The sequence below is a fragment of the Terrapene carolina genome, unplaced genomic scaffold, assembly GCF_002925995.2.
Source record: "Terrapene carolina triunguis isolate 2854851 unplaced genomic scaffold, T_m_triunguis-2.0 Scaffold179, whole genome shotgun sequence".
NCBI lineage: Eukaryota > Metazoa > Chordata > Testudines > Emydidae > Terrapene > Terrapene triunguis.
In genome coordinates, this window is record NW_020664530.1 from 10,767,380 (window position 1) to 10,786,145 (window position 18,766).

An 18,766-nucleotide genomic window follows, 5' to 3' on the forward strand; every position below is an offset into this window, starting at 1 on the left:
CTCAGAGAGTCTTCGCTCACCTCACCCTCAGTGTTTTTTCAGGGCTACTTTGATCAGAACCAAAGGTCTTCATCTCTGCTTTCCTGCCAGTGTCTTCCCCTATCAATAGCTTTGCTAGCCAGAGCCTAGAAGAAGTGAGACTTCAGAGGAATTGGCCCCTCAGTTATCTTTTTGAGCACCAGGCACTAAGGTTTATCTGATGTCATTGTCTATTTTCCAGCCCTCCTCTGTTGAGAGCTCCAGCCGAGGTTAACTCTTTGAGACCATCTAGCCAGCATCGTAACAATGAACAGGGAAATTGCGGCATACACAATAGTCATACAAATAATACAGCTATCTCCCAAGTTCTCTACAGGGTATATCTGCAAAATTGGTTTTTGCCTCTCCTCCTTCAAAAGATGAGTGACTCTTGTGCCCAGGGTCAATCTTGGGTTTGTGGGAAAGATAAGCAAAGTGATTCTTTAGCTACCTCCTTTTAAATAAGAAGTGGAATGGGTAGTATTCATGCTCTAACTTGCTTCCAGCTGCAGGAGAAGTAGAGCCCAGCCATCCAGACTTATGTCCAAAATACAGAAAACATTTTAAGGGACAATTATCTGAATAAGCCGAGTCTTGGTACCACTAGGATTTTTGTGGGCATTCTGCTGAATTTAAATATAATTTAATTAATTATCATAATCCCTATGAGAAGTAAAGAGGAAAATATTGTCCTCATGTTATAGTTGGGGAAATTCAGACAGAATATAAGGTCTTCATTTTCAAAAGTGTCCACAAACTTTGGGTGCCCAATTTGAGACACCTGAGGACTGACTTTTCAGAGGTACAGAGAGCTCTCAGCTCCCATTGACCTCATTTGGAGATGTGAGTATTGAGCACTTCCAAAGATCAGGTCTAGGTACCCCAAATTAATGGGCATTGTTGAAAATTGTGTCTGTATAGACTTGATTAAAATCACACCCACAGTCAGATCGTAGTTGAGAAAGCAGGAGTCTCTTGCTTTAAGATCTATGCTTGGTTCGTTAGACTATTTAGCCTCTGACAGTATTGAGTTATTCCTTATTGTGTCCACAGGCCACACGAGCTGTTCAATAGAGGAATCACCTACCTGCAGACAGCAGGCCAGCAGCTGAGAGGGAACTTGTAGTAGCTGTAGTGTCATTAAAGGCAGTGCTGACAGCACTGCCTCCAACAGCTGTGAATTGATCTCATGTTCCCTCTAGAATGGAGGATCCATTTTAGCAAATTTTATTATAGGCAAAGGGCAGTCCCACATGTCTGTAAGGATACCATGAATAATCTGTAACTCCTGAAGTCTGTCTGTGGTAAACTTTCTACCCTAGCAATCAGTATACATCTGTTTACAGTCTAGTGTCCTGATCCTGCAGAGCCCTTAAGTACATGCTTAATTTCAAGCACATGAGTAATCCCATTGAATTCAATGGGATTATTCACATGCTTAAACTCATGCATGTGCTTAAGCACTCTGCAGGATCAGAGTTTAGCTTTGCAAGGAGAAGGATTAGACACTCACCTTAAAAAAATTAAAAACAGATTTCCAGGACTCTAAAATCAGGGGGTGAGGTCACAGGTTTCAAGGACCCCAAGTGCTGGCTCTTTGCATCTACCTATCCATAATATTTCTAAGGTGCCTGTTAATGTAATGTCTAAGCAGAGAGACACCCAAATGTCTAATATTCCTGGAATGAAGTCCTAACATTTTGAATTTCTAAGACCGTTGGACTGTAAAATTTCACTGAAAGTCTAAAAAGAAACTCCTTGTTCAGCAGCTTTTTTTCCCCTCTATGGAACCTGCTCCTTTTTTTGTTTTTGAAGTCTATGGAAGTTTTGCCACTGATATAAATGAGATCCGGGGCATTGATTAGAAACAGAAAGCTCAGGCGAAGGTATTAATGAAAAGTGAGCTTATGGGGGTTCTGAAAGAACATACATACATAAGAGTGGGCATACTGGTCAGACCAAAGGTCCATCTAGCCCAGTATCCTGTCTTCCAACAGTGGCCAATGCCAGGTGCCCCAGAGGAAACGAACGGAACAGGTAATCATCAAGTGATCCACCCCCTGTAACCCGTTCCCAGCTTCTGGCAAATTTAACCGACATTTTTCAAACTTCTAAATAGGCTGGGTTCAGCTTGAGGTTTTGGTGACGGTTTAGTTCAATTCTTATTTTATCCAAATGGTTTACCCATTTCTAATCCAGTAGGAGATTTATCCGTATCCACCAGGATCCCAAATGAAAGGAGTAAATACAATCTCAGTTATAATATACATCCATCTACCCATCTGTGTAAAAGCGTGTAAAACTTTTCTGAGGAATAAGCTCCTGCACTCCTTTTTAAGTAAAGGAAAGGTTGTTGTAAAAAAAAGTTTTGCTAAAATGTCTCTGATATGCCTGTTTCTGCTTCAGACAAATTACAACTCCTGCTTTTAAAAACATTAATGGTATAAAATTAAAAAAATGTAAAGCTTTACACAGCCCTTCTGGACAAATGACAGAAAAACTTCCCACAAACAGCACATGGGTCTGTTGGTGATGAATCAAAGCATTATTGTTTTGACTCTTTTAATTAACAAGCTTTGGGCATGGATGTGCAACTTTGAGTGTTTGGAAGTCTCAGAATTGTACTTGGTTTAAGCTTCCGCTGTTCAAGTTTTGATTCCAGGATGACTTTCCATTGGTATCCTGTTTTATTTATTATTGGCTTGAAGCTGACGAACAAAGGCATTCAAGGGATAGGACAATAATGTAGACGTTTAGGCTGATTGTGCCTATTATCAGAATAATGTTTAGGTTTATCTTGGGGATACAGTTGGACCCTAAACAATTGTGGTTAGTTCATATAACTGCCATCCTGCAGGGCTCTGATGAGGATTGGGTTTTGGAAAGAACATTTCTCTCCTTGTTAAAACGAAGGGGCAGATCCTAACCTTGGATGAGGTTGGTTGTGCCATCAAAGTGGTGCCAAACTGCTTTTAAAGCTGCCCCAACCAGACAGCTGTTGATTCAGCCAGCAAGGAGGAATCTTCAGATGGTGTTGTCTGTGTCAGGGAGAGCTTAGAGATCAAAGGGCTATAGTCCTTGATCTGACCATCCTTTCTTTTTACAGAGCTCTCACTTCTCTGCCAGCTCAGCAGCGCCACCATCCCAGACCCTAGTAAATTCTCAGCCCTGAAGTATAATGACTTTATTATAAGTTTACTAGTTTTCTACAACCTGGCTGTATGCAAAAGCCAACACAAACGTAGGACCAGATATCACACTAGCAATGTTCTCAGCCAACCAAATCAGGCATTTTACTTTTTAATAGGAAATCCTACATTTTCAAGCCTTTCATTTTCTTTTATTTTGGTACTTCAGCTAGAGAACGATTTTCTACAAAAGAAATCAGGTTCATAGAAAACCCACAGGTGTGATTTAAACACTGCTAAAATATCAATCATTCCATTTAGCTTTCAATAACAACCTTCATAACTAATCATGAAAAGAGAATACATAAAGTACATAAATTACCATAGAATCCCTTTCTCTCTCTTATGTGAAACAAATCCACTACTGATATATAACAAAATTGGACTCACTTCCCCAATCCAAATGCAAGAGAGCTGACATGAATCCATATGACACTGGCTAACCCTGAGTGGTGTTAACCCATCACGACTGGCCAGTGCTGAACAGTCCTGGGGACAGGGCCGGCTGTAACTTTTTTGCCGCACCAGGCAAAAAAGAACAGCGCCGCACGTCCCCCCCCCCCCCCCCGCCCCCCCCCCCCGCCCCCCCCCCCCCGCGCGCGCTGCCAAAATCCCCGCCCCCTCCAAGCACCGCCCAAAGCCCCTGCCCCCCTCCGAGCACCACGCCAGCCCCCGCCCCCCTCCGAGCACCGTGCCAGCCCCTGCCCCCTCCGAGCACCGTGCCAGCCCCTGCCCCCGCCCCCTCCGAGCACCGGGCCGCCCGAAGCCCCGCCCCCTCCGAGCGCCGCGGAAACAAAATAAACCCTCCAGTGCTGCCCCGACGAACAAATAAATAAATAAATAAATAAAAACCTGAGCGCTGCCCCGCCCCAAGGTGCCACCCCAAGCACGTGCTTGGTCGGCTGGTGCCTGGAGCCAGCCCTGCCTGGGTAGGACAACAGTGGATTCTGCACCAAGAAGGAGGGACAATCTGTAGACAAAAGAAGGGGCTGGTTTGAAGAGGCTGGCTGCAGCTTCTCTGGTTTCCCTCTAGCCAAGAGCTACCTCTCCTCCCTAATCTGTTTGGACTATTTACCTTGCTCCCAGTCTCATCTTTGTCCTATTACTGAGAGACATTAAGGGGAAGGTACAGCAGAGGAGTGAATGGTCAGGGCAGGTCAGAAAAGGCAGAGTGCTATGAGGTGGCTGAGTACTTAGAAGACATTCAGCAGGACAGAGCAGGAGATCAGCAAACATCAGGTTCTTGAATTGTATATTAGGGTTTACCCTTTTTCACTGTTGAGTGATCCCCAGATTTGGAGGGGTTCTTCTGCAGGGGAAGGGATCTGTCAGGAGTTGGGAGGGTGAGGAAACAGGTTAGTATCTCAGGCCAATGACAAGAGTCTGTGAATGGATGCGAGAAATGGGAATGAAATTGACTCAGCTCCAGGTTATCATCAACTTTCATGAGTGTTCTTCCAAATGGCCTCATCTGCCAACGGATATGGAGACATAAAATAAATGAAGGATGCAACATCTCAGTTTGTGAACATCCCAGAAAATGGACAAATAAAATAACTAAAACTCTTATTATTTAACGATATCGTTATATTTTATGATATCACAGGGCCTCTGTTTTCCTTGGCAATAACCCAGTTCCTTCAGTCTCAAATTCAGCCACTGAGGAATCAGATTATTACCTTGTAGGACAGAGAAGTGGATTTATTATGACCTAAATGTAAAGACAGCAAGTCCAAATTAATAGTTGATGTGAAAGCTTTTTTTAAATTGTGCATGAAAATATTAAATCTTATCCTGAGCAAAATGTGGATTTCCTCCAAGAGGAAAATCCACCCCACCCCCCACTTCAACAAAAGGAGCAAAAAGAGAATTGTCTGACACTGAAAACTGCTTTCAGTTTTTGAAATAAACATTCAAGGTGAAAAATAGATTTAAAAAATAAAATATTAAAAAAATAAAAATAATACAATCAGATAAAGGTTAATGTAGGATACTGGTCTACATTTCCCCCCACACATAACTCCTGTGAAATCAACCATTTTTTTTTTTTTTTTTTTTTTTTTTTTTTTTACAGAGGATAATCTCTAATTTGACAATGTCTCTCAAACCCCTTTCAGATTCAAGCCCATACAGAGAAGTAAACGCCATCCGTCATTGGTTAGTTATATTAGCTCAATGTACGATATAGTTGCCAAATATAACATCCTTGTGTAATTGCAATTCAGAAATCAAAGGGCCAATTTGTAGCCTTAATTCCTGATCCTGCAAGAGGTCAGCACTTCAGTCCTGAGCGTCATCAGTTCACATTGTCTAGATCACAGACAGGCTGAGAATTTCACAGCATATGGTCAATTTGCACAGTCGGAGACTTAACTATGGAGCTGCTAACACCAATTCTCAATGCTAATGGCACATTGAGATATGAAGCAATGCCTACCCACAAAAGTGAGAATATTCAAAATAAAGTTCTCTCTTTTGTTTCCTCTCCTTTTCATTTTGCATCATTCTCTATTCCTCTCTGTTGCTCTCTCTTCTTCTATCACTCATCATAAACTCTGCCATATCTGCACTCCGTTCACAAAACAAGTTCTGAAACAACTTTAACTTGAATATCACAAAGGAACTTTGACAAGTTTTATAAGTATCTCCTTTCCCCCCCCGATAATGATTTTTAATATAAATTTCAGGGTCTGTTAATTCTAGAGCTTGTAGCATTGATGTGGGGTTTTCTTAATTTCCCTTCACAGGAATCACGCTCTATAGCCATCCATATGGAGGAGCCATGCTAGATAAGGACAAAATGTAAGTAAACTGTTAATAAAATAAAAAGCAAAGCCCCAATGGCCAAATAATGAAAGTTGCAGATTAAAACACATGTATATTATATGCAGGAATTTGGCTATGCACAAGTCCATTTAGCTATGCATTTCCACTGCCAGTATATAGTACAAGGGTGTATAAGACATATATTAGTTTGGAGAGAAAAAATAATAATGTATAACATTGTTGAACTTCATCTGTTTTCTGTTCACAAAGTATTTGAAATCAGGACACAAAATTCTCAAAGGTGTTCATTGTTTGAAATGATTGAGTTTCTACATGAAGATGTTCATCCTCTATGAAGAGGGAAAATCTTGCAAAGGGTTCACTGTAAATATTCAAATTTTGAAATGCGTGCGTCAGTTAGTTAAAGAAGTTGCATTGTCTTGTTCCTATTCTCTGATTGGATTGATGAGCGCAGCATGTACATGCAGTTTTGGGGTCAAAGTGCATCTGTGTGTTCTCTCTGTTGCGAGTCTGAGTTAATGATGACTCAAGATTGTCGAAGAACAGGCTCAATTGGAATTATTTAATCAAAGATTATCAATCAGATTAATACAGCATTATACAGAATACAGAAAGAATAGATACATTAGCACACTTTTGTTGTAAGATCAAGATCTGTCTGTCTCTCTTCTTCACTCTAACTGGAGGGATGCAGTTTTATACCTCAAAAAAATTCCAACACCAATGTCATTTTATAGAGTTTTCAAGCAGACACCATCTTTGCCAAAAGAAACATATGTTCTGATGTCATTCCTTTATATTCTCAGTTTACCTGATTTATGTGTGAAGGCATAATTATTTACAGCTGAGGGGACCTACAATTCTTCAAGATAATATCTTTCAGTGGAGTCTTTCTCCCCCCATAATCATTCTTCCCTGTTGATTCTCTAAAGGAAACATCTGCTGCAACAATAATCTCTTATCAGTTTTGCAGGGTTATATATGTTTATGTAAGTATTTTACATATATGTATGTATGTTAAGGGGATTGTTTCTCAGACTATCAAGAGTTCTATTGACATAGAGATGCCATGGATTATTAGATACAGCACAGAATTCCTGAATAGGGTTACTTATCAGTCAAGGACCAGTGTTCTGGGCCTTAGAATTCAACACACTCTTTGTTAATATCCTAACGATTCTTTAGAATCGTTAAGATATAAATGAATCAAGTATACAGAAAGAAAGGACTAAAAAGGTTAATATTTACTAAGAGATACTAACATCTCTATATCTATACTTGTATCATGGATGTGTCTGTATGTACATAATACTACTAATCTCATATTTATCAAGATAAGTAGCAATTGTTTTGGTAATAAATGGGACTTGCAAATATTTCCCTGCCTTTGTTTTAATGGTACCGTTTTCTTTTGAATCCCAGAATGGAGAATGTTCGCCAGTGTGGAGTGGCACTGTGTATCATGTTGGGTTTCTCTATCCTTACGGCATCCATTGGAAGCTCGGTAGTGAAAGACAGAGTGTCCGGTACAAAGCGGTTGCAGCACATATCTGGACTTGGCTACAAGACCTACTGGCTTGCTAACTTCCTGTATGATATGGTACGTACTGTGTAAGGCAACACATGTCTCTGCATGGCTGCAGGTATGTTTCTGAATGGGTTGTTTTGGGTGGACTCAGACTAGTGGAGGAGTTGTGTTCATAATAAAATGCATTTTTAGTACAGTGGAATTCTGTTAGAAATGTTTAGGGTAACACCCTGTTTAATTGTTACATGTTAAGACTTCCATTCTGTATATATCCACTGTATTATACCCATTCATTCTTTTCCACTGTAATATAAAACTCCACCTGGCAGGGATTGTGTTCTCTGTGTTTTCCAAAGTTGACTTGTAAACTGCACTCTCCATTGTGGGTAATGTATATAGTAAATAATAGAATATATGGATTCATATGCAGAGAACTTCCTAACTCAGATGCAGGCATACAAGTAAAATCTCTATCTTGCAAACAGAGTTCCACTTCCATTTCAGTGCTCATGCAGCTAGGTTAGATTATTAGCAACATTAATTCAGTCTCCTACAAACTAACATTCTTCATCTGCAGTCAGCGCACCAAAAATATGAAGATATTTTCAAAGGATGGAAAGATTAAGAACATAATTGTTTTCTAAATCTCTCCCAATCAGTTCCTTACTTACCAAGTGCAAAGACACCAAAACATGCATGGGTAGGAAATGACTTTTGGAAAGTAGGATTTAACCCACGCAGTTAAAGCATCACTGTGGTTGGAATTCATGGCTCCACTTACAAAGTATGAGAAATTAGTCTTTGTGCAGGGAGCTAATCAGGGGTGAGGGAATAGAATTCACCATTCCAGCTTGCAACCAGTCTGCCGTGCAACCTATTCACAGTCACTGATATTTTGTGTCCCCTGTGTATGGTTGGCCCATGGAGCCATATAATAATGGATTCTGTAATCCATCCACAAACAGACTGTGCAACACTGACCTATTCAGAGCCAAAGCAGAGACCCTGACTCCCTGGCATGCTAAAGATGAATTCCCTCCTCCCAGAAGAGCTCAGTAAAATCACTGTGTATATATTGTGACAAAGTTCCTCCTCTATCTTGGTGGGTCCTGCGCTTATTGGCGGATTTTCTTGCCTCAGAGATTCACCATGTGGGTTGGGGAACAGCCCAGAGACCTTCCCCTCTGGAAGAACCCACAGTCTAGGTCAATTGGGAGGTTTGGGGGGAACCCAGGCCCACCCTCTACTCCAGGTTCCGGCCCAGTGCCCTGCAGCTGTCTATAGTGTCTCCTGTAACAGCTGCATGACAGCTACAATTCCCTGGGCTACTTCCCCATGGCCTCCTCCAAACACCTTCCTTATTCTTACCACAGGACCTTCCTCCTGGTGTCTGATTACGCTTGTGCTCCTCAGTCCTCCAGCAGCACACCCTCTCACTCTCGGCTCCTCACACTCACACCACAAACTGAAGTGAGCTCCTTTTTAAAACCCAGGTGCCCTGATTAGCCTGCCTTAATTGATTCCAGCAGCTTCTTCTTAATTGGCTCCAGGTGTCCTAATTAGCCTGCCTGCCTTAACTGGTTCTAGCAGGTTCCTGATTACTCTAGTACAGCCCCTGCTCTGGTCACTCAGGGAACAGAAAACTACTCATCCAGTGACCAGTATATTTGCCCTCTACCAGACTCCTGTACCCCACTGGTCTGAGTCTGTCACAATATATGTACTCTGTTTAACTATTTTAGTGGGGGTTTTTCCAAGGAGGAGATGTTTTCTGGCTTGTGAGACTGGGTTCTACTGCCTCTGGAACAAATTGATGCCAATTCAATTATCCAGCAGCTTCACCTCAAAGCACTCCAGCCAATCTGTATGACAAGGGAGGAGCACACTTCTGCAGTACTCCTTATCCTTGTTAGTTCAGGGAAAGAAGGACTCAGAATGCAATCCAGGTCTAGCACAAAGCAATTGAAAGCACTGAGCACACAAGTTATTCTTGGGACACAGATTTTTAGAACATTTGTGGTTCTCAGTCAAACTATTCTGAATCTGTAACATTAGAGCTTCACCCGGCCGTGTTCTAAAATGGGACTGTCACACTTGAGCAAACTTGAAATAAGAGAACATTTACACAAAAAGCCATTTATTTAGCCAGTAAATTTCTGTATTCCCTTTGCTCTCATTTCAAATAAGGGTGCTTGACTGAGAGCTTATTCCCTCATTGTGAGGGCACGGCTTCTCCTTGTGCTTGATTGTGCAGCAAAGTCAGCTCCTTGTTAGTTTTGCCAGTCCATTGCTTTCAAAATGTTGTCGCATATTCTGGATGATGTATCCTGGGCTGGAAAAGAACAGGCACTGCTTAAATGCTAATCAGACTGCAGGTAAGTTAGAGATTCTGAATGCATGAATATAAGAAAAGTCAAACGTGGACTCCTCCCAGGCTTTGTAAGAGTTCAGATGATGTCATATGTCATTAATTAGATAATCTTCCTTAGATTTGTGATAAATTTTAATATTTGATTTATGATCCCATTATCCCATGATAATCTGTCTGTTCTTAATATGTCAATTAATTGAATTAATATTTTCATTACTATCTTCAATGATAAGAAAAATGTAATATGTAAAAAATATTATGAGAAGTTATGTTGCTCTGGGCCCAATCTAAATTAACGTTGTATCATAAACCATACACAAAAAGAGGGCAAAATTAAGATTGCATGTGCAACCTTAACATTGACAAGGATGTTTCAATCCTTACCTGCAAAACCATCACATCTACTTAATGTAATATTTTTATGGAAAATCCCTAGTGAAAAAAATCCATGGACTGGAGCTCTTTAAACAACACCTTGTTCCACTTAATGTTCACACTGAAGTATTCTAGGGTCCCTGCATAGCTGAAAACTGCATTTGTGGAACACTGTTGCATGAAACTGTTTATAATAGTTGTGTGGGTGGGTGGGCAGGCGGGGGGGGGGGGAGAGGGAAGGAAGAGGGGTGGGTAGGGGGTGTGTGTGTGTGTTTTTTCTCCTTAATTCACTTTCGGGCAGTTACCAGGCTGGGAAATTTTCAGACTAATAGGTGAAAATTTCTGAAAGTTATGAGCAACTGAAAACAGGTAGTATTAATGAAAACATTCACCCAAACTTACTTATACAGTTCTCCAGCCCTAACGCCACATAAACATAGTGTGCGGTCCTTTCACAGGGGCTAAAAATTGATCAGCTGCTTGAATAACGTGCACTGCAAGCAGGATGAAAATACCACATCCGCTTCCTCACATCTGGCTCCATTGCCCTCCTCTTAAATCTTAGAAAATGACAGTCTCCAAGGTGTTAAATTAGTTGGGAACTAATCAGTGTCCTGTGGGATGAGTCTGATGTTTCATATTATTCCTCAGTTTGAAAGTCCTTTTTAAAAATGAGAACCCTATTATCATTCCCTCAATAAAGAGAGGGTGTTGTTATTAAACATTATCTGTAACAGTAGCACCTAGAGGTCCCAACTGAGATCAGGGCCCCATTGTGCCAGGTGCTGTACAACACATATTAAGAGGGAAGTGGACTGGACTGAAGAACGCAAGGCTCTGAATGTGAAGGAGGCGTGGAGTTAGTTTCTACAACTTTGACTTAAAGTATCCGAAACCTGCAAAGCAAGTGGGAAAAAAATGTAGGGAAGGGTTGCAGACCAAGCTGGATGAGCAAGCATCTCAAAAAGGTGATTAAGAGAAAGCAGAAATCCTACAAGGAATGGAAGATGGGAAGGATCAGCAAGGAAAGCTACCTCCTGGAGGTCAGAAGGTATAGGGATAAAGTGAGAATTGTGGAAAACCAAGCAGAGTCAGACCTTGTAAAGGAAATTAAAACCAATAGTAAAAGGTTCTATAGCCATATAAATAAGAAGTGGGACCGCTAAGCACTGAGGCTGGGGTGAAGATTAAAGATAATCTAGGCATGGTCCAACACTTAAACAAATACTTTGCCTCAGTTATTAATAAGGGTAATGAAGAGTTTAGGGGTAGTGGCAATGTGAATAATTGGAGTGAGTTTATGGAAATTACACACCCAAGGCAGAAGTCAAACTCAAACTGCTTATTGGGACTAAATGGGAGGGGGGATAATCTCCATCCAAGAATATTAAAGCAACTAGCACATGAAATTGCAAGCCCAATAGCAAGGATTTTTAATGAATCTGTAAACTCGGGGGTTGTACTCTCCAACTGAAGAAATGCTAATATCATACTTATTTTTAAGAAAGTGGGGGAGGAGGGAGAAGTGATCTGGGAAACTACAGGCCTATTAGTTTGACCTCAATTGTATGCAAGGTTTTGGAACAATTTTGAAAGGAAAAGTAGTTAAGGACATAGAGGTAAACACTAATTGGGATAAAATAATGTTAAGGATAAGGAAATGCATGGATCTCATCTACCGGGATTTCAGTAAGGCATTTGATACAGTTTCTCATGGGAAATTATTAGTTAAATTGGAGAAGAAGTGGATTGATATGAGAATTGAAAGGATAAAGAATTGGTTAAAGGGGAGACTACAGCGGGTCATACTGCAAGATGAACTATCAGGCTGGAGGGAGGTTACTAGTGGAGTTCCTCAAGGATTGGTCTTGGGGGCAATTTTTATTACTGACCTTGGCATAAAAAATGGAAATGTGCTAATAAACTTTGTGGATGACACGGAGTTGGGAGGTATTGCCAATACGGAGGAAGATTGGAATATCATACAAGATGATCAGGATGGTCTTGTAAACTGGAGTAATAGAAATGGGATAAAATGTAATAGTGCAAAGTGCAAGGTCATGCCCGTAGGGACTAACAACAAGAATTTCTTCTGTAAGCTGGGGACTTATCAATTCGAAGTGACACAGGAGGACAAAGCCCTGGGTGTATTAGTTGATCACAGGATGACTATGAGCTGCCAATGTGATACAGCTGTGAAAAAAGACTAATGCGTAGGATGCATTAAGTGAGGTATTTCCAGTAGAGACAGGGAAATGTTAGTATCATTTTACAAGGCACTGCTGAGACCTCATCTGGAATACTGTATGCAATTCTGGTCTCCCATGTTTAAAAAAGATTAATTCAAACTGGAGCAGATGCAGAGAAGGGCTACTAAGATGATTAGAGGAATGGAAAATCTACCTTAGAAGAGGAGACTCAAGGATCTTGGCTTGTTTACCCTACACTAATGAAGGGTGAGGGGAGATATGATTGCTCTCTAAAAATACATCCGAAGGAGAAATACCAGGGAGGGAATTATTGAAGTTAAAGACCCATGTTGGCACAAGAAAAAATGCATATAAACTGTCCATCAACAGTTTAGGCTTGAATTAGATGGAGGTTTCTGACCATCAGAGGAGTAAAGTTCTGGAACGGCCTTTCAAGGGGAGCAGTGGGGCAAAAAACCTAAGTTGTTTCAAGACTGAGTTTGGTAAGTTTATGGAGGGGATGTGATGATAAGACTGCCTACATGTGGCCCATCTGCGACTGCAAGTAGCATAGATTCCCAATGGCTAGAGATGGGGCACTAGGTGGGCAGGGCTCTGAGTTACTACAGAGAGTTCTTTCCCAGGTGTTTGGCTGGTGGGTCTTGCTGACATACTCACGGTACAACTGATCACCATAACTGGGATCGGGAAGGAATTTTCCTCCAGGTCAGATTGGCAGAGACTGTGGGGTTTGTTTTTTTTTCACTTTCGTTTGCAGCATGAGGCACAGGTCACTTGATGGCTTAAACTAGAGTAAATGGTGGATTCTCTGTAACTTTAAATCTTTAAATCATGATTTGAGGACTTAGTAACACGGCCAGAGGTTAGGGGGCCTATTTCAGGAGTGGGTGGGTGAGGTTCTGTGGCCTGCAATGTGCAGAAGGTCAGACTAGATGATCATGATGGTCCCTTCTGACCTTAGAGTCTTATGAGTCCGAGACAGTTCTTGCCTCCAAGAGCTTACATTTAAAATTGACAGAAGAGACTAATCATGGGGAGATAAGCAGCAGCCCGGAGAGGTGAAGTGGCTTACCAAGGTCACACATCAGGTCATTGGTAGAACTGTGATAAGAACCCAAGAACTGGGAGAAAAATCTGTCCTGTGCCTGATCCTTTGTACATTGTATCATTCCCTATGCTAACTGTTGTGTTAATGGCCGATAGGAACATGTATCAAGGGGAGGCTAGATTCTTTATTGTCTAGCCTGTATGTTCCTGCTGTGTGTAAATGCAAACAGTGTCAGTTTCTGTTAAAAATGTTAGGTGATGCTTCACCTGCATATGTTCTCATTCATTAAAGTCAGGCTGAAACTGTCTTTCAGTGCTTTGCTGTGGTTGCTGGATTGTTCAATGAAACCCTAGTGGTTGTGGTGCTGCTGCTGCCCATACTAAATGCGTGCAATATAGTTTGGGGGCATTGGAGCAGCAGTCCCACATGGATCTATTACGTACAGGAGCTGGCTTCTTAAATTAACATCAAGTGATGGCAGGGAGGATTGTAGGATTGGAACAAAGGTAAATGTATATACTTGGATTGTATTTTTGCAGGGTTTTTGAGCAGGACAGTATTCCAGCTGCCCAGTGGTGGAACTACTGAGTACAAGATAGCAGAACTCCACTGCCTACATATTTCTAGTATGCTATGTAAAATAGAGTTGCTACCAATCCCAAAGACACTTCCATGTTCATTGGATAAGACCACTATGAGATGCTCTCCTGCAATGTTTCTGTTTTTCTTCTCTTTCTAGCTGTTTTACCTGGTTCCAGTCGGCCTGTGTATCAGTGTTATTGCTGCCTTCCAGTTATCAGCCTTCACTTTCCGAGAAAACTTGGCAGCCACAGCTCTCCTGCTGATACTCTTTGGGTATGTGATTGGAGATGCTGCTCTAGAATTATGGCTTGTTTCTTACAAACAGAAATCTTTAGGCTTGGTTTGCACCTGCTGCTGGGTGCATGATTTTCTGTCTTTGCAGACGATTATGAGGCAGCAATGGATAATGAGAGAACAAGCTGCAGCATGAGGCTGAATGCACCATAGGGGAAATGGAAGGGAGATTTGCTCACTCATAATGAGAGTAGTACTAAAAGTGTCTCAAGAAGACACTCAAGCTGTACAACAATCTTTTACTGTTAGAAATTGATTGTGTGTTATTCTCACTAAAGGACTCATCTAGGTGCCAAAAATAGTAGCATAGCCGGGCTTGAATTTCAGTGGCCGGATTGCAGAATATCACCAAGAGCTGAAACTGTCTTTTATTATATTCATTGATGTGAGAAAGTTGGCCAAGTTTGAGCTCCAGACTGGTTGAGTTGGCCAAGTTTGAGCTCCAGCAAATATTATGAGATGGGAAAGCACTTACCTAGGCCCGCTTCAGCTAATTTTCCAAAGTCAATTTTTTACAGGTGAAATAGCTTCTATTAAGTAAAATGGGTCTGGTATTTGCTTTATAATAGGCATATAGGAATTGCCATACTAGATCAGACCAATGATTCATCTACTCCTATACCCTGTTTCCAGCAGGGTGATTGAGAGGAAAGTGTAAGATAAAGAATTATGGAATATGCTGCCCAGAGAGGAGGTTTCTTCCTTACCCCAAGCAATTGATGGTTGGTTTATTCATGGGGAGATATATCCCTTGTAAATGTGTATCTTATCTAACATAACTGTGTCCTTATCATCTATATAAATGTTGAATCCTTTTTGATTCCTGCTGTTGACCATAATATGTGAATGGAGAACTACATAAATTCTAACCTCTCTCCTCACACCAACGGACCTGAAACAAGTATACAAGCCTGATTTAGTGTCCATTGAAGCTAGTGGAATGACTTCTACTGTATTCGGTGGGTTTTGGATCAGGCCTATGCGGTATGATGCTATTACGCGGTATTAGTGCTAACGTTATTTTTGTTATTTTAGCCAAGTTATGGTTGAAGTTACTTCAGAATATGTGTCTATTAATTAGAGAGTTTGAGCATTTACAAAAGCAGAGCTATGGCTGGCTTGTAATGGAGTTCAAACCATTAAGAATAAACCTTCTTGTACTGTGTGGGCCTGATCCAGCTCTAGTTGAAGTCAGTGATGTAACTTCCATTGACTTCAGTGGTGCAGGATCAGTTCCTATATCAGTGGATCTTAAAAAGTACTGTACCAATCAAATGTTCAATAAATTTAACAAGACTCCAGGAAACGCTGTGTGACATACAAATACACATATTTATTTGTACTAGGCCTTCTTCACACACCATCCCTTCCTGGCTCCAAACACACAATTCAGTGAAGTACTTTTGTGACTCTTTCCTCTCGCCCCCACCGCCATAAATGTTTCATGTAATGTCCTTGTATGTATATTCTGTGTCAGTTTTTCCCTTTAAATTTTTCAGTAACAATTTGTGATCTTAAAAAGGCATTTTGTCAGGCTTTGTCCAACTTAAAATAAAGACAAAAATCCTTAATGACCCAGTTATGTGACAGAAGCTTAACATTACTGAAAGCATTCTGCTTAAAAAAAAATCATCATCCGGGTGTCTTAATTCAAGTTGGGTTACTGACATTTTTTAAAATATCCAGAATTCATGAGACAGCTTCTCTGTCCTTATTTTTTTTTTCCTGCCCGGTAGCAGAAATTTTGTACGGCACTACCTTTCATGCACATCTGTCCAAAATGACCTGTGCTCAGTTCAAAGTATCTCATGATATATGGGTGCTTTAAACTCACTTTTGCAGGAGGGGAAGGCAGGAAAATAGAATCTGAGACTGGTATGGACTTTATGTGATCTGCCAGAACTCCATACAATTTTAGAGCTAAATTTTTATATTCTTGGTTCTTAGTCAGGCAAAACACCTGTAGGTTAAATTCTCATCTCATTTATATTGATGTAACTCCACTTAAGCCATTGAACTCCATTGTCTTCAATGGAGTTATTCTGTATTTGCACTAGTTTAACTCAATAAAATTCAGAGTAGTGATTTCAGCACAAAGGGGAGGAAAGTCGGTTAAGGCATGGAACTGGAAACTTGGAAATAAAAGTTCTAGTCTAAACTCTACCACAAACTTCCTTGGAGACCTTGAGCAAGTCACTTAACCTCTCTGTGCCTGTAAACTAGGGATAATAGCACCTACAACTTAACAGGGGGAGTGGGGAGGTTTAATTCAGTAAAGTTTGTAAAGTGTTTTGAGATTCTCACAAGGAAGGTGCCATAAAAGTGCAAAACACTATGGTCTTCTCTAGCCTTAAAATCTGTTGTTGTTCATTTAATCTGATGTCCTGCAGAACACCCAGTTTTATAGCCTTTCACCGTGTGACTCCTGGAGTGACTCAGTCACTTGTGTTTCAATAAGACCGTAGTTTTTCAAAAAGACATGAATAAGTTCATTTTTGGTATGTGAGCTGCTCATGTTGTATATGCAGTCCTGCCCGATAGTTCTGGTAAGCATGTCCTGCTTTGCATTTTTTACTCCAATATACTGTTCTTTCCACAGTGTTCATGCTCAAGTGAGTTCCCTGGACTACACTTATGGGCAACGTTCTGTGGGTACATCTCACTCTTGTTTGTCAAGAAGCTGACATTTTTGCTCTTTTGTGCATCAGATGGTCTGACTGGGCAACATATCTCTGCTCATTCTTTCTTTAGTCACCTAAATATTACTCAAATTACTTCAAATTTATGCTGCCATATCTCAGATACTACTGTGTGGGAACTGTATGCTAATGTTGATGTTTTAATGGTAACCACTGTGCTAAACATTTGTCCATTATAGATAATTCAGAGTGCTAATGTGCTGTCTGTAGCAGTCATAAGCTATCGCTTGGAGATGGTTTTCACAGCGCTTAGTTCCAGTTCCAGCATGCTATAATTTTTTTGCGGTGAAATCTATAAGAACAGATGGCAGATGTGTGACCAAAGTTTATTGTTAAACAAGTTTCTTTTTACTGTATCTCATTGTAGCTGAAGTGTATAAAATGGCTTGGTTTTGCAATTGTTCAGAAATCAAGGTGGTGAGCTACCTGGAGCCATGAAAGAAAAGATATGAGGTTAATAAACAGAAAAGAACGTGTTACAGCTGGTCCTCACATAGCAGTAGATATGTATGTGAGATACAGGAAAGTATGGTGAGCCAGATAGGTAAGTGTTTCCACCAGTGAGGCTGAAGGATTTGGAAAGGAGTTATAAATCGTAAAATCAATGAGTAGCTGTTATATTTCTTTACAGTGACACAAAGGATACTGAGCTCAGGAGTCAGCTGGTGGAGTAAACCATAAATTATTTATGATGTGGTTCTATTCTTTTTTTTACTTGTTTCAGATATGCAACTTTACCATGGATGTATCTGATGTCCAGATTCTTCTCAAGTTCAGACATAGCTTTCATTTCTTATATCTCCTTAAACTTTGTGTTTGGTCTTTGTACCATGCTGGTGACCCTCTTGCCTCATTTGTTAGCCACAGTTTCCAAAGCACAGGTCAGTATGTAAACTCAGCATCAGTTCCCATAAATGATGTGTATAGGAATGTATTTTCCAACGCCAAACACTTGCAGTTTAAATTGTAATGAAATATCTCACTTTTTCTTCATCCCAAATCATTATAGGTTATTGTTCCTCACAACATTTTATAAACCCAAAGGCTTTACTTGTTTAAAAAAAAAAAAGAATTGCACTCTAATAATGCAAAAACAGCTTTAATTGAAACTGTAATATTTTCCAGACCTTTAATTCATAATTTGCACATAATGGGAGCTGTTCAAGTCCACTGAATAGATAATGTGTGTTGCAAAATTTGTTTGAATAATATTGACATAAGTGGTAAGCCAGTTGTTTAAAGGAGATATAGTGTATTGTGTGAATAATAATACATTCCCTCAGTGCATATATGTAACTCCCATTAATATTAATCTCAATGGGAATTGTGCACATGAATTGAGAGGAGGAGATGGAAACTCCATAGTTTTCAAAACCTATCTAAATGGACTATGCTGAGGAAGTGATGTTTGAATACAGATCTGGATTAAATTTTGGCTCCGGGTTGGGGTTCACATTTGAGGACAAATTTGACTAAGGTTGTGGCTCGGTTTTTATGGCACTCAAATTTTAAAACTGCAAGAGCAAAGGAATGGTGAGTAAACTGACCCTGATCATTCCATTGTGCTTACATGTTGCAAAATGTATATAATATATTGCTGAAGTACTATATATGTTCTGGTACTGCTCCTAAACACACATTCACTAATACTTCTTGTCATGCTACC

The 18,766-nt window shown here is 40.4% G+C and overlaps 1 protein-coding gene across 1 annotated transcript in view; it reads left to right on the forward strand.

Moving 5' to 3' along the window:
* The window catches only part of LOC112117073 (ATP-binding cassette sub-family A member 13), a 288,528-nt gene that overhangs the window by 210,253 nt on the left and 59,509 nt on the right, over nt 1–18,766 (forward strand). Inside the window, exons 49-52 of the mRNA XM_026654040.1 lie at nt 5,954–6,008; nt 7,416–7,593; nt 14,265–14,380; nt 17,825–17,981. Of these exons, the coding sequence (XP_026509825.1) occupies nt 5,954–6,008; nt 7,416–7,593; nt 14,265–14,380; nt 17,825–17,981 (506 nt within the window). The remainder of the gene's footprint in view (nt 1–5,953; nt 6,009–7,415; nt 7,594–14,264; nt 14,381–17,824; nt 17,982–18,766) is intronic.